General features: G+C 43.0%; 1 protein-coding gene across 4 annotated transcripts in view; it reads right to left on the bottom strand.

Moving 5' to 3' along the window:
• The window catches only part of pik3r6 (phosphoinositide-3-kinase regulatory subunit 6), a 75,249-nt gene extending 58,424 nt beyond the window's left edge, over positions 1-16,825 (bottom strand). For 3 of the 4 annotated variants that reach the window (XM_084002788.1, XM_084002787.1, XM_084002790.1), the window contains exons 1-9: positions 8,071-8,142; positions 6,778-6,862; positions 6,370-6,474; positions 5,788-5,879; positions 5,442-5,510; positions 3,579-3,711; positions 2,434-2,503; positions 2,104-2,302; positions 817-964 (exon numbers count right to left, since the gene is read on the bottom strand). In XM_084002788.1, the coding sequence (XP_083858914.1) occupies positions 817-964; positions 2,104-2,302; positions 2,434-2,503; positions 3,579-3,711; positions 5,442-5,510; positions 5,788-5,879; positions 6,370-6,474; positions 6,778-6,835 (874 nt within the window). In that variant the 5' untranslated portion in view covers positions 6,836-6,862; positions 8,071-8,142. Of the gene's footprint in view, positions 1-816; positions 965-2,103; positions 2,303-2,433; positions 2,504-3,578; positions 3,712-5,441; positions 5,511-5,787; positions 5,880-6,369; positions 6,475-6,777; positions 6,863-8,070; positions 8,143-16,739 lie in introns of those variants that run through there. The other variant, XM_084002789.1, reaches the window with a different exon arrangement.
• Positions 16,826-16,875: the final 50 nt, after the last annotated feature.

Below are 16,875 nucleotides of genomic sequence, written 5' to 3'. Positions count from 1 at the left end.
TGCTGCTCTGTACGTACAAAAGACGCCAAGGGCTCGTGAAGCCAGCAGTGTGGCCAGATTACAGTCACGCACCTTGTTAAGTGTGTTTGGGAGCGTGCCGAACGTACTTTCGTGATTTCGCTGACGGATTGATTTGATTAGATTTTATTCATAACAACAAACAGCAGCTCAACCAGGGCAGGGAGTGCTTACATATAGGGAAAAGTCAGGATAACACAATAAAGCCCTAAGGGGGATTTCCATTGTGGTTGACGTAGGAAGCCAGACAGAAGACAGAAGGGAGAGAAGTAGTGAATGAGAGTAGCTCAAAAGACTTTAGTGGCAGACCTTGACTTAAAAAGGCAGCCGTTTAGAAATAAATGACTATTGGCAGATGAGTGGCGGACTTAGTCTTAAGGGTCGGCGATAAAAAGAACTCGAAAACAGGCCCCAAACAAAGAAGACTCACGTCCAATATATCCACCCACACAATCCATGTCACTTATCCTCCCTTTACAACTGAAGTGGATGCATATTAATGCAACCAATTATAAGAATCTAAAAGAAATATATAATAATGCAGCAAATAATGCAGATACGTTTTGTGGTTTAGAATATTTTCATCTGTTAATCTCAGGACTGCGACAACTTCATCCGACTCGTCTGGTTTCTTTTCCTTTTTCCACTCCGTTCTGTTACATAAGCCAATGCGACTGTGGTTCTTGTGGTTTCCTTCACTGATCTTTAGCTACACCAATGGGTTGTATTATGCCAAAGACAGGGCAGCTGCTTCTCAGAGAAACTCAACACTGTCTTTCCTTCTGACGGGGCTCCTACCTGAGTCTGTGTCGGTGACGATCTTGTTGTACAGCTGCTTAAGACGCCTCCTCAGCGCTCCCCCATCCCCTCTGACGCCCTCCTCTGCGCTCTGCTCCAGAGCCGCCAACACTTCCTGAAAGTGCGACTCCACGTCTTGACCCATGTCCTGTCCCAAAACACACACACAAAAACATTGCGGCTGAACTCACATGCACACACAGGAAGATAAACACGTACAGACTCGGTATTAATAGCAGAGAGGTGAGGGGTCGGCAGCGGGCGTGTGCGTCTCCCTTAGTGTGCGTCCTGCTGAGGTGTTACTTTAGGATCGGTGCCAGGAGACACTTCCACCACGCAGCTCCAACACAACAGGCCTTCGTTCAGGATGTATCGCAGGACACGTACATGTGAGGCAGGGGCTCCTATACTATTTTTAATCCAGGAGAAAAAAGTAAATAAAGTTGTTCATTCATTCCCCCCTGAACTGCCCATTCACAAGGAAAAGATATCACATAGTGCTGAAATGTTTTCTTTAACTAATCAAGAGCACCACCAATATGTTAATAATTCACAAACCAGCTCACAAAACCAACCAAAACCTGCTCTGTTGCTGCTTTACACAAATATGCCATCAGATTTGGAGTAAAGTAAAATACAAGTCATCGTCATCTCCCCTCCTGCAGCTGTTTTGAAGCACAGGCTAACCAGGGCTCAAGCCCGATGGCTGCAAGATGCTCCATGTGTAAAGACCAAACGTTCCACGAGAGAAAAACCTGTTTCTAGCAGCGGCGTATCTGACTGTTCTTCACACATATGCATACATTATGTGTGAGAGAGATTGACAATCCAGATCCATTCATACAGCACTGATGTATGCACAGACCTCCCAGTATCACAGATCTATACATTTACAGTCTTCAGTGTCAGAAGCAGAGCACTAGTCAGTCACATTCATCTCACTCAACATCTGTCTACACTAAACTGAGCCATGGCAGGGCACATTTGATGAAGATGGTTGAGTTAATGGGTAAACAATTAACCACAGTGAATTCTGAGCCAGGCTCTAACTAGATATGAAGACATGGCAAGCATGCGGAAAACACTCATATTTACTTTCCACATCCTTGTGAGTACAAGGAAGGGTTTCTTAGCCAGCAAAATACATGAGGCACACCTGCGGTGAACTGAACAGAACAGAACGCAAATAGTCTAAGCATGAAAGCATTGACACTGAGAAGTGAAGAGAGGACGGTGAGAGATCACACCCAAACAGGATTGTGACCTCAGTGTTGCAGTTCCACTGACCTTCAGGGCTCGAGCCAGTTTGGGGCCGTGGCACTGTTCTGCTCCTAAAGCCGCCTGTATGGAGTGTTGGACAACACTGCACATGTGATCTAGAGGACTTGGAGATCCATCTGAAGCCGAGACGGACGTTTCAATATCTCCCAACAGGACTTGTCCCAAAGAACCAGAGAAGATTTCTGGGTCGGCCAGAACGAAGACCCTGCAGCGATGGAGAGGGAAGAAAGTTTGACTATATGCAGCAGTATAGAATAAAACAAGTTTGGGTAAATCTTCCCGAAGTTGCTATTGTAGTACCCTCAGACGTGTGATCCAGTTTTATTACTGACTCACCTCTCCTGAAAGGGATAGAGCTCATTCTTTAGCCTCTGCTCTGCTGTGACCATCCTCTGGTACATCAGACCTGTGGATCGAAGAGGCATTCAATGGCAGTATGTGGTTGCAAATCCTCATATGGATAAACTGGCTTCTTGGCGTGATGGCCCTTTACTTCCTATAGTCTCCTGACATGTTAAGGGAAAAAGCTGCTCACTTGCTCTTACGAGCTGCTAAAGTCTGCTGTATAACTGTGTAACTGTCAGTTATTTTAAAGCAGCAGTCCGTAAGAATTGAGATACGTTGCTTCTAGCGGCCTCTTTGGCGGTAGATGGAACTGCAGATGAGCCTCGAAACCTCATCTCCCTCACCCAACAGTGTCGACTGTCTCTCATCTGTGTGATGCCTTCAAATGCTCCACACTGAAAGAAGGTCCGTCGTTTTAGAAGGAGCCTGACTCAGCAGTTGGAAGTTACAGATTTCCGATTATAATGAAATCATACTTCCGTGAGTAGCTCCACCTGTGCAGACCAACCGCTGCTGACTGACGTAAAAAGCCTCACTAATTTTGCGCAGAATGTACAAGCGCTTTCATTAGCGGGTCATGTGATCAGTCACCATTGTTTTAACTCACTCTTTGATAGATAGTCACTTAAAAGACAACACACTTAAAAAACGCATCTCTGGCATCCACTATCTTTCTGATTTATTTCTTCGTTTGGCTGCATTTGCTGCCTTCTTTTATGATTCTTTTATAAATCTTTCTACCAAAGCATGCGTGGTCTGCCTTTTCTGCCCCCTTCTTGGAGTATGGTAATAGAAAATTCATTGTTTTCATTGACCTGTTTGGTCATCATGGGAAGTGACTGTTGTGAATATAATCACAGCATAATGATAAAATGCTTATGAACAAATCACTGTCATCGTGATAATAAGAGGCAGATGAAAAGGCTACAGAGTGATAATCAGAGCTATTACTGCACATTTAGTAGAATAGCATTTAAAGTGTCAAACAATTACAGGCTAGAAGAAGTTGCCTGACAAGATGACAGCGAATTTGGCAGCTGGAGCTTCCCAAGCACGTTGTTCTGAAGCCCTAACGGAAAGTACCAATCGCCACTTGTTATTAAACTGAAGTGTGAAGCTGAGGAACTGAATGATACCTGGAATGAAGCGTTCGGTTTTGATCCGTCTCGTGTAGCTGAGGCCTACGGTGCAGTAGGGGTGAGGGTAGGTCAGGAGTCTCTTACAAAAGTCATAAACCCGCTTGTACAGCTCATCTGGAATGTAGGCTGTCTGGAATATCAACAAAAATACACACATACACACACGTTACAACCATTGCCAGTAACGAAAACTCTATGAGGAAACCACGTCATCTTTTCAGATGTTCACTTCCTTGTAGGGTAATCATATTCAGATAATAATCAATACCAAAAATGCAGTGCTGTCTGTCAGGCTAGAAGAAGTTGCCTGACAAGATGACACCAAATTAGTGTTACGTTTGGTGTCTCCCAGAGCTCGACGATAGTATCTTACATTTCATACAGAGACCGAACCAAACTATGAGTATAAACCAGAGACTGTGTGTGGCACAACCAAGGTCGCTGCTAGGGCTGGGTATTGTTTAGAATCTCACGATCCGATTCGATTTCGATTCGTTGTGTCACGATTCGATTCAATATCGCTTCGATTCGATATTGATTGAAATGCTTCGATATCGATTCAGTATCAAGTAGAAATACACAAGTAAGAGTACCAGATCATTTTTTCAAATAATTTATTTAGTTTCATGCCTTATGAACAGCCGTGGTGTAACTCATAGCATGATAAAACAGGACGCTGCTTAAACACTGAACTACAGTGCATGTAACGGGTTCACACCGGCCGCGGAAGCTATGGTAGTAGACAGTAGTAGTGCAGATATACCGTTGAAATGCACATATTTGTTTATCTACTCTTCACATTTATTAAATGTATTGTCTCTTCCCGTTTCCCAGTGCGAGTTGAGATACACAAATATGATCGCATTTGTCAATCGCGGTATTTTATTTTGAAAATTGCTTTTATTTTGAAAATTGGCCGGATTGACCCGTGTTTCTTTGTGTGATTTACTGCCAGAACTGACGCGTTCGCTCGCAGCACGCGCAAAAAATAGAGCAGACGCCGAAACGATCGCTTCACGGCACGGGACGGCCGTGCCTATTCGCGGCGCTTCCGCGGCCGGTGTGAACGCTGTACTCACTCCGGTCGCCATATTGTAATGGTTTGGTCTAGTGCGGCCCCCGTCCGTACAGCGCGAATCACACGAGGGTGTCGGTCACAGCGCCCCCACTGGCCAGGGGCTTGAATCGATTTAGAAGATTGCTGAATCGATATTGAATTGCGGGGAAAAGAATCGCAATGCATTGCTGAATCTATATTTTTACCCATCCCTAGTCGCTGCCGAGATGTCGTTACTTTAAGTGTTAGCTACAGTGTTAGCATAGCCTAGCCATCGTTGTCATTCTTTCGCTACTTCGGCATCATTTTTATCTGTTTATTGCACTCAAATCATTGACGTTGTCTAAACAGATTTAAGCCTCCACCCTGGCGTGTCCAACCCGGGCGATGCGAATAAACGCAAATGATCCTGCAGCCAAACTCCTTAAAGTCCCAGATTGAAGCTGAGAAAAGGCAACCAGCAATGAGAGAGAACCAGTAGCAGCCTGTTCTACCATCAATTTGATCAGCTATGAAAATATGGTTCCAAGTCACCAGAAACACAGGAAATAAACAGGACTTTCTAGTCTAGTCTAGGAAATTGTAGTATTGTGAAAACCCCACTTCCTTGTTGACATCTGTTCCAGGATTTGAACACTCCTCCTCCTGTTAGGTACTTTCTGCTGTAAAAGTGCTGATCAATAGTGATAATCAGATATAAATTATCTTTTCAGTTTACAGATCTGGAAACTGATTAGGCGAAAATTCCTTCTTCAATAAATAATGCAGAAAAGTGTGAACAATCAAGTCTGAGGCAGCTGTACCTGAATGATGGCATACATCAGTGTGTGGAGCAGAGGGATGATGCATTTGCGAGAGTCCCATCTCTCAGCCTGCGGGGAAAAAATCACACACATTCAGGTCTACACTCTTATTCCTCTGCCGACGACGGGCCGAGAACTGCACATTCAGCTGAAACGATTCAACAATTCGTCGATCATGCAAATATTTGTTTCTTAAAAAAAAAAAGCGCAACCGATTGTTCATGTTTCATAGATCAAATAACTAGTTTAATTACTTAAAAAGAATAAGCCAGCCACATTTTTTGAACAGCCTGGGCGAGTGTTGGGTAAAAAAAAACAAAAAAGAAACACTACTGAGATCAAATACCTTTTCCAGCTCTTTTATCAGCAGCCACACCAGAGATACGCTGTTTGCAGGACTGTTTTGAACCTTCTTATGAAGCGTCCATCTCAGCATGCCTGCACACACACAGATAAACACACAAGCCATTAACAGATGCAAGATTTCCACAGGACTAACACAAACTTGCTAAATGTGCCACGCCTTTCTTCATTACAGCGCTGTTCCAAAATGTGTCTATAGGACAAACAACAGAGCCCTCACACTGATGACACGCCTAAATGTACCACAGTGAGATAAACACGAGCGGGCTGGCTTCACAACATATCTATGCATGGTGGTTACGGGGAGCAATTGGAGAAAAAAACCCCCACAGAAACAAAAGAAGTGTCAGTTTTTTCAAGTCCAGTCCACATGTCCGGATATACAGAGCCACTGGGAATGTGTTCTTTACATGATTTGCTGTTGCCACTTTCTGAAACATTTTCACCATAAAGACCCAGTGATAAAATCAGGTGGTGTGGTTTGAGGGCAGAGACAGATAAAACCACATCAGCTGTAAAAAAAAACAAAAAAACAAAACAGTGTACTGTAGTAGATGTAGTGTACCTTTGTTGAAACAGTCCGTGGGCTGCTGGTTGCCCGTTTCCCGGGACAGCACAGCCTGGATGCTGCGGTAGAGTTCTGACTCTGGAACTGTTGGGGAGCAGCCGGCTAAAAATAGTCAAAAGGTTTTAGTGTCTGAATATAAAAAAAAGGTTTTGCATAAGAAGTACAGTATAATAATTGTTTGAAACAGAAACCAGCCCTCAAAAAATAATAATGCATGTTTTATTTGACATATAAGAGCTAAAGGTTTTTACAGAGCTATTGTCAATATCTTTTAATCACTTTACAAATGAGAAAATACTGTCAACATCAAAAAATGTCACACAAATCTGCATCATTACGTAGAGTGTGTGCGTGTGTGTGTGTGTGCGTGTGTGTGTGTGTGTGTGTGTGTGCGTGTGTGTATACCTGGTGCCTCCATGCTGCGCATACTGCTTGAGTTATCCCAAGGGGCCTGGCTGGTCATGTCTCACATGCATTGTGGGTCTATCAACTGTAAGCAGCAAGAAGACACAGATAGGAAGTGTCATGTCCGGTCATGTCCGAGGTCAAACACTGATGGGCGAACAGCCTGCCTGACAAATGGCGGCTGACAGTAAATGGGGGTAAGTGATGACTGTTTCCTCTTTTTGTCTGCTTGTTGACGACAGACTGTAAAAGTACACAGATTCATATAATGAAGCTATAATCTCTAAGTCTCTCTATGTGTCTCTTTTTATATTTGTGTGTGAAACAGTGCTGAAGGGTAAAATCCAAAGTTTAGTATTTGAAGGTGGTCAATACAAAATTCCTTCCACACGGCTGCGGGTCGCAGCTAAAAGCTTTAATGGTACAAATAACAGCAACAGTGCCAACAGTGCTAACAGATTTACCAGTGTTTATGGGGTGAAACCACGGGACGGGCGCTACGCTTACTTGACAACCACGTAGGAGAGCAGCTCAGAGTGGCGCCTTGAAGCCACGAGAAGCTCATATAACCACACACACGGAGAGACATCACCCTGCTCGGGTGGTGCTCCGCTACATCTTTACATTAAAGACAGAACCTTTGAATGTTTACCCACAGGAATACACACCTACTGATAGTTAACAGGTGACATCCTATAAATAACTTCCACCTACTTCAGTGCTCAAGCCACTTAGTTTATCTCAGGTCCCACACAAGTTCATGAGTCACCGCTCAAACCCCCGCAACACTAAATGCATAGTGAAACGTGGCCAGATAGAAAATCAACCTGATTTAGTTCCCAATCCTTTGATGAAATTAATGTATCCACAACACAACAAGCGCTAGCGCTAAGCGCTGATTGCCACAAGGAACTGTATTTCCTGCAGCATTTACACATAAACAGAGTGATTCTTGTAAATGCCGAGTGGTGGATGAGACTTTCATACTTCTTGTAAAACTCTACCACTCTGCTCTAAACATACCGAGCATGAATAATCCTTATGTGACAGCTTCGTCACACACAGCCGATCATAATCGTTGTGTAAAATACATAGCAGATGTTTATCATTGTTTATCAAGAAGCCTCAGTCACAGAAACAAAATGCTTTCTCTTCACGGAACGCGTTAACTTCTCAGCTGTCGAAAACATTAAATCGAAGTGTCAAAACAGATTTCTGTTGCAAAACTATGTCCATTGCAGAGCAGTCAAAGCAAAGCAGGTGTAAAGGAAAGATAATACTCTGTAAACTTACCGTGTCCTGTATCTAAACTGTCCTGCAGGTCTTTTTCATCCACACACCGTGCTCTCTGTACTGAAACTAACAAATGTGTGACAAGAAGCGAGAGAGTGAGAGAGAGAGCAAGTCACAGGCAAGACGGAGCTGAAGGGGGAGGTGCGAGGAAGAAGGAGGGTGGGGGGGTGTATGTGCAGGTGTCAGAGCGTGTCAAAGAGTCATAACCTGTTTGAGTTTGTTGGCTCAAGGCTGAATGCATTGGATTTGTTTCTATTTTTGGACTTTTGACTCGCAACATTTTGCTCTCCTTCATGTTGATTCATTCCTATTTCTTTTTTTCTCTCTCTCTCACTCCCTCTCACACACACACACACACACACGCACACACACACACACCACCGGGGGTCATTCCACAGGCCACATGTGTGTACAATGAGAGGATTTTGTGTGATGGATTAACCTTGATCCTTCGAAGAAAAGCAGCGCTTTCAAAAACGGCGAGTTAACAGCGCTGCCTCAGCAGCTGAATGTCGCCTGTTTGACCACAAGTTTCCGGTTGCCTGTTGTGTTTTCGTTCTTCTGTCCCTCCTCTCACTGAGTCTGTGATGCACATAATGTCTCAAAAGATTGTTTCTTTGACAGACAAAGACATCCATTTTTCATTTTTACATTTTTCAAACTCACGGCCTATCGCCCCCACAGATGTGCAGATGTACAGATGTTATACTTAGTTTTTTTTACCTTCAAAAAGGGAAACTCTTATGGCTGTGTAGGAGGTGACACACGCACACACACAGCATTTCCTCTGTGTGAGAATGAGTGGGCAGACAAACTATATTTAGACAGACAGACAGAACTGCTGAAAGAGACTAAGCCAGAGTGACCGAGGGAGTCAGAGTTAAGGAAAGCTTAAAAATAGTTGCACCACTTCATTCACAACCTTTCCAAATAACTAGCTTAGAAAAACCCACAGTCTGCAGAAACAGTTCTTAACAAAAACAAGCCTCTTCGAACACAAAAAGCACCATCATAGCTTTTCGAATAAATAGACTTAATTGAGTTGGACTTTTGCACCAACTCCACTTTTCTGGGTATTTCATACACACAAAGAATTTTCTTAAATAAACAACTCCTTCAACAAATGACACAGGGATTAGAGAGTGAGCTTGAGTTTTAACAAACAAAACCAGGTTAAACAAACTATATGTGGACACTGAGGTGAGAGCAATGCGATTTATTGTACTAACACGAAGCGCTTTATGTTGCAGCTGCACTCTGAAGCAAACACTAGTTAATATGAAATGAGCAGATGTGAAAATGCCCACCAATCATTTGACAAGTGTTCACTTTGCCGCATTTCCCACAGTGCACCTCAGCCCGCGGACATGGCCACACATACCAGTGAAACAAACTTCCCCTATGACTTTTGAAAATGTACAGTTAATCTGAATCAGTTCCTGATGTGAGTTTCGGCTACGATGCACATCTGTCTGTGTGTGCCGCCGTCGCATCGCAGTGGTCAGCTGAGGTCTCAAACAATGTGACAGAATAGAAAACAGGAGCGCTCATTTCCGTTCCGGCACGCTGCAGAAATCTCCGAAAACAGGAAGGACCTGACGGCGGCGTGTGGAAGTACGTTCATGCACAAGAGCAAGAGAGAGGTGGTGCTGCAGTCGGGGTGGGGTTGAATCGCTTGATTGGAAATCCCCAAAGCTAGGAGCTGGTGTGTCTTCTTGACACTGATGGGCTTCATCTTTTCTTACAAAGCACTGGACAAAGTGGAAGAGCGAGGAAAGCACCTGCAGAGTGCATTACCTGAAAGAAAAGTACAGGGTGACAGCCCTTGAATTTCCTTGTAGGGGAATTCATGTGTAGAAGAACACTGTGTGCTTTGCAATGAAATTCCTCTTTTTCTTTTCCTTTCTCAAGGAGAAATGCAAATATGACACCGTGCAAATGTGGGGAGAAAGAAGTAGCTGAATGGCTGCTGTCCTCTTCTACCCGTGGATTGATTAAGGAGAGCTTAGAGTTTACATTTGAGCTATTAATCAGTAAAAACACCCCATCTTAGATTATAATGCTTTGAGGAAAATAAATAAATAAAATCACACAAAAGCACCACTTTGACTTTGTTTGACTCTGACTGTGTTTACCAGAGATGTGCTCATTTGTATCTTGAATATAAGTCATTCAGCATGAAACGCATTAAAAAAGGACTAATCAATACAAGAAATCTTATTCGACTAAGAATAATCGACTTAGATTCAAAAGTTGCAAAGATATCCCTTAAACGTTTATAATCAAAGTGATTTCCTGCATCAACATGCTGGACAATATGAGGAAGTCCTCTTGGACCGGTGCGTGTGTGTGTGTGTGTGTGTGTGTGTGTGTGTGCGCGTGCCCGGTGCGTGTCTGTAAACCTGCCTGGCCTGACTGACAAGAAATGATTTCCTCCTCAGGGCCTGCAAACATCGTGTGCAAAAATGCCCCAAAACTTGAGTGAACAGATGCATATGTCGTAGAAAACTAAAAGCAATGTGGCGGTTGGAGGAGCCGGGTTAAATCCAACTTCCAATAGCAGGTGTGAATGGGCAGGGTGACGATGTATGCCACTGGGGGATAGTGTGCTAAATCTATCAGGCAAGAGGAAGAGAGATAGGAAGAGGTGGCGATACAAAGGGGTTTCCCGAAAAAGTTTGTGTGTTTGTGTGTGGTCCCTTCTGTGGGGTCTAGAAGGATGGGAACTGGGTTAATTGGCCATTTAGAGGTCGGGGGAAGTGGCATTTAGGTCGGATTAGGCAACACAGTTGTGGAGTTTTAAACTAACACTTTGGTGAAACAAATGCACTATGCAAACAGACACATACTGTGCTCTCCATCCTACAGCGCGGTCACACATGAGCGCCTATACAATATGCAAAAGATGCATGCAATGCAGTGCACATGCAACTCCCACTGGCTTACAGGCTACCGGATCGCAGAGGAACCAAAAAAACAGTAGCTTTTCTACTGTAAGTTTTATAAATTTCTACTTTTTTTGACCTTTGCACTTACAGTACAGCCTGTGCATGACCCTTTACTGCGGAGATGTCTATCAGTGTTTTGGAATAGTGAACAGACTCATTATTTACGCATGAAATACTTCCAAATCCATTCTTATCGTGGATAAAAACAGCTCCAAACAAAGACGGCATTGTTACCATAGATACAGCTGCGGCCTCAGACAGAAGGCCGTGGATAACCGGAGAGGGGAGCGCTCAGTATGACCAATTTATGCTTTCACTCACACTCTTACTCAGAAGTACTAGAAGTACCAGCTATGTAGTCATCTACTACGGTTCTGACTATGGCTTGTAACTCCTTGTCAGTTTTTGAGAAGAAAACTTGGGGAAAAAAGCTGTGAATGTCTGTTTGTTTCAAATAATGTGTTTTCCCGTTTAGCCTTCAAAATCTTACTTTGAAATACTTTTCAAGGAATGACTGACACGGTCTCTGCTTTAGAGGCAACTGCTTGTGTGCCTTTTCAAAATGCAGATTCTCCTGATATTTAGGCAACATGTTGCACATCTTATGCAAACCGTAGCCCCCTCTTTGCCTCAGTAAACCCACCGCAAGGCACAGGGCAACATATGAGACATTCTCTGACTAAATATTGTGGACATTATGCAACTGACGTGAGTGGAAAAGCGAACACTGTTTCCGGACATGCCCAGGGAAAAAGAAAAAGAGCACGGACAAATGTGAGGATTCTTGTGGCTTGCCATCCTCACCACACAGCAGACCTTATTAAGCTGCTGTTGGCATAATAAGGCAACACATCATATGATATATGACTGTAAACATTCACTGGGTGTAAAGTAATCCAATCGCTACGAGCACAGGATGCACCGAGTGCGTCACATAGACACGATCAGCAACACAAATAGATATGCACACGCACACACTTGGCATGAAAGAGCCTTTGCCACGATGGAGACTGCTTTCCAAGGAGGCCGCAGACTGCCAAGAATCCGTTCCTTTTCATATTCCTCACAGGACAAGCAGAAGGGGTGTCGGCTGTCTGCGTTTTGGGAGTGTTTTGGAATACATTTCTCATTCAAATTGTGTCAGATTTTCCGGAAAAGTGCAACAGTTGTGTGGGCTGACGAGGACCCGGGTCTACAACGAGGCAACGTCTGACCTCAAATGCCGAATGTAGTCAAAGCTTGTTTGAATTACTGATCAATTTACAGAATATTTCTCGATTAATCGACCAACCATTTAGTCCAGAGATATTCAACAGAGGGTCCGCGACCCCTAGGGGGTCTGCAGAGTTACCGCAGGGGGTCCCCAAAATGATTTGATCCCAAACTATTTTATATTCCAAAAATACACATTACCATGAAAAAACCTAGAATAATTAAATATAAATCTAATCTAATTTGTTAAATGTTATGTTGTTGTGTTGTAGAAATGCCAATATAGAATTAAATTATACTATAGTTCTATAAATATAAGAATTTGTATACAATAATATTTTAATGACTTTTGTATACATATATCATTACAAAGTACTTTTATATGTGGAACTAGGCTGCACTCCACATTATTATTGGCCCGGTTTAAAAAGCAACAAAATTGTCCCTCCACCGTGTCACTGCCAGCTAAGGGTCCTTGGCCTGAAAAACATTGAGGACCTGTGATTTATAAAAAGACTTCATTGATTAACAATTAACCAATTATTAGAATAGTTGCAGATTTGTTTTCTGACGATTGACTTATCGATGAATTGATCAATTGTTTCAGCTTTACAAAGCTCCTCAACACAACCGATGGAAAGTGCTGTGTGAACCCAAAGCGTTCTGTGCATGACTGTGAACACTGGTATGAAGTTGCTGCTTAGCACTTTGTTTACGAGCATCCTGTCAAGTGACTTAGGGATAGTTTGAATTAATAAGGTCATCTGACTAAGCCGATGGTCAAAGCCTCAGCTGAGGCACATATGCTTTGTGTCGCCAGACAGACAGGCTGGAGACGGTCTAAATGCCCTGAACCACTGTCTCTCTTAAACCACAAAGGGGGGGGGGGGGGACTACAACAAGGTTTATTGATTGTTTTACCCCACAGCAGGAGGAACTAGCCAACAAGCCCTTACTTTCATAATCAACAGCAGGTCACAGGTCAAATGGTAATCAAAAACACATTGATAGCTAAGTCTTAGAGTCCGTGGCCGGGTTGGTAAGGGAAATGCATTTTCAAAAACCAGCAACCAGTTCACTGCTGCACCTTCTCCAGGTCCTCCAACTTCAAATTTGCAACCAAAGACCAAAGACCGAACACTTCCTTGTGATGCTTTGTCAGATCCCCCGCTGGCCTCATGTGGGCTGACTCTACCGGTACTACTGTACAATTTTTCTCATTTGCTTTGGCTCAAGTCCTTAACTTGTAAACACTGTTTCATCATTAAGACATCACAATATGCTCCATTCAGACACACATATATTACTCACATATCTATGACATTAGAAATGAGCCAAAGCAACTGAGAAAAAGAAACAAATTAAAGATTATTTAGTATTGATACGCCTTTGGAATACCCTCCCAAACTTTAGTCCATAAATTGCTTTTAAGAGGGGGACATTTTGGAAGGACTGAGAGGTCTTTGTACAAAAGGTCTCATGTCTCATGATGCTGACCCTCATGTGGTAGACTCGCAAACTGAGTCATCCGGTTGGCGCCTTATCCATCATGGAAATGGATATAATTTTAGCAAAAATGTGCGTTCTGGGTTCCCGTAGAAACATGGCGGTAAACATGGCAGTGAACATGGCAGACTCAGTGAACAGGACCCAGGTTGCGGTCGAATTGTCAAAAAATGAGGTCCTAACTCCTATTTCTAACGCTTTTTCCTTGACCTCGGGGGAAAACATCACAGGTTTAAGGGAAGTTGGAAGGAAACTCATCAGGATTTAGGAAAAAACGACTGCGGTGCTCAGAGAATCCGACCGGACTTTCACTAAGCTACATCATTATAATGCTGCTGATGATTGACAGCTGATGATCGGCACCGGTGATTGAAGTGGGTCTGCGGTGGAGAAACTACAATAATAGACTACAAAAAGTACATCGTCCACTTCTCCACATGTTGTTGGATTTATAAGCAGCTCGTTCACTGACCGGCTTCAGTTCAGCAGCTCCTCCTTCCTGTTTGCTGTGTTTACATTTCATTTCATTTGTTGTTTGTAGGTTGTAACATTTGTAACATGATTGAAAATAAATACACCATTACATTATTATCACTGTCTACACACATTTATCAACACAATTCCAATGTCTAGGTCTGCAGGAAAGTAATTGTTAAATATGCAACTAAACATATTGTTTGTTTTGGTGTGCAGCACTTTAAATTGAATTGAATTTTGGGTCGGCGTAATCTTCTTTCCTTTCGTATAGGAAGGTCCGTTGCATCCTATGCTAAAGGAGCTCTGAAAGGAAGCATTGGAGCTCCTTTCCTTTGCATTTAGAGAATTTGAACAGCCCTCATCATGACGGCCACTTGTTTACTTCCGGGTCACTTCTTCAGTTAGGATCCTTCCTAAGCAAAAAAGACTATTCGACTGCAGCCCCAGTTTTTAGCTCATCCTAAGCGAACAGCAATTCTTAGTTTCAAGTGATTATACACATAAGAAAAACATAGTTCTGAATACTTAAATGTGACACACTCTGCTGACATCACACTGACTTTCCTGTTCCTATTAAAACTGGTAGGTCATGACTCGTACACCATAATGTTGGTTGTCATGAAGCGACAAACCCGTAGCTGTGTTGCAGTCCTGCCTTAAGAAACATAATGGCTATGTGGCCAATCTAAAGGTAACTAACAGTCTGAGATAACTCCAACGTCTCTACCTGCCTTAGAGTAGCTGTTAAGTTTGTTAACTATTTGTTACTTCTTGATGGTTCTCATGTCGTAGCAGAAAGACATTTTGTTTACTGTTCTGTTAATAAAACCTTTGGGCGTGTTTCCTAAATGGGCAGCGGTTTCATCCTGCTGAAGTCAACAACTGACAACATGTTGTTTTTTAATCACAGCATGCACTTATCTTCTATAGTGCACTTGCGGTTGCAGCATTCATCATGTAAGTGGTAAACGATGTTCCCTATTGTTACTATGAGAAGGTGAGCTAAGAGGAAGATTCATGCTGTATGTACTTAGTTACTATAACTATTACAAAGGGTGTTGGCAGATAAATGATCGCCATTAGTTAGATGCGATTTCTATTTGCATTGATTCGTTTTAATTGGAGCACTGCCTTTCGTGGTTCCCCTGTTCCTGTCATCACCTCCCCTGAACAGCTATCCACATGTCGTCTTGCAGCATTATCTCACTGTGGATGATTGCGATGTACCTCTGTGTGGTTATGACATATTTTGGCACAGTGATGCCTAATGATAAGGTTACCCGAGACCTGTGGACTATAACTAATTCTGCTCACCATGTGCAGTAGAATAACTAATCGTTTTAAGGTGTTATTTAGTGTCCAATTATGTTTCAGGTTATTTCCTCTAGAACCAAGTTCAAGACAGGATTACCAGCATTCAGTTAATTGCTTGAATATTTTTAACCACCATGTCACTGTTTTCTCATGTCTAACTGGAATGCCTCACCCAATAACTGACATCATCAGTCTGATTTGTTCAGAGGGATCATGTTTAACTGGGCGTTGTGTTGCAGTGATTAGCTTCAACACCTTCATGTCAACATGCGAGATTTGTATAATCAGTAAATATTTAACATAAATATTTAACATAAATAAAAGCTAAATGCCTTAAATGTAAATCTATAGGTAATCACCCACAACATTAAATTATAATTGGCTAATTTCAGGAAGAGAGAGAGAGAGAGAGAGAGAGAGAGAGAGAGAGAGAGAGAGAGAGAGAGAGAGAGAGAGAGAGAGACGGCAGCCACCCTGAATCCCCTTAATCCCAACGTCGTACCAGGAAGCCGGGAGGCAAAACAAGGAAGCTGGAAGATATACAGCTGTGCTCTTAGACTCCCAACAGACACAACAGAGAGCCGGGGCTTCAATCAGATCAGGCACTGTTATCAAGCCTTGTTGTTATCTCAGGAGGGGAAAAAAATAAACCAAATTCCCTCGCGTCATAGGTCGTGACGTGTGGAAGTTTGTTTTTGATATAGTCTGACTGAAAGAGCCCATTCAGAAAAAAGCTAAACATATATGAGGGAAGAAAGAGGAGGCTCTTCAAAGGACTGGCTGACTTGTAGCCTGCAGCAGGACAGCGGTCTCTGGTCAGCTACCAGACAGTCAGGTGCTGCACAGTAAACCACACTGACTATCTTATCTGCATGGTACGGGGCATCATGTATATTGGTGACAGAACCGCATAAGCTGATTTGATCAGTGCGAAATGTAAACATCATTACAAATATACCATAATATATAAACAGGTCAAGTGATAAGAGAAGAGCTGTTATATATGTACTAAAACTAGACGTACACTTACAGTTTTGTGTTCGTCTGCATAACGTGACATGCAGGCTAACGTGAAAGTTCATTATCTGCGTTATTAGCTAGCTAACGTTACACTTTAATTACACACGTCGACGTGTTTACGAGTAGCCCGCGTACACAGTGAAGTGTAGCGATGTAAAGATATGAATATTTTAGCCTTCAGGCAAAACGTACCTGCGGTTTAAGTTGTCCAGACAGCAGCAGTCAGCAAGTATATCATCCCTCCGTCGCCGGGACACTTCACTCGGCTCCGGTCAACCTGAAAGTTTGAGACCCGTCCGGAGACCACGCCCACCCCCGCAACCGACCA

The sequence above is a fragment of the Eutrigla gurnardus genome (genome assembly GCF_963514095.1).
Source record: "Eutrigla gurnardus genome assembly, chromosome: 3".
Lineage (NCBI taxonomy): Eukaryota > Metazoa > Chordata > Actinopteri > Perciformes > Triglidae > Eutrigla > Eutrigla gurnardus.
Note: the sequence above shows the minus strand (reverse complement) of the source record. Positions and strands in the feature narration are given on the sequence as shown.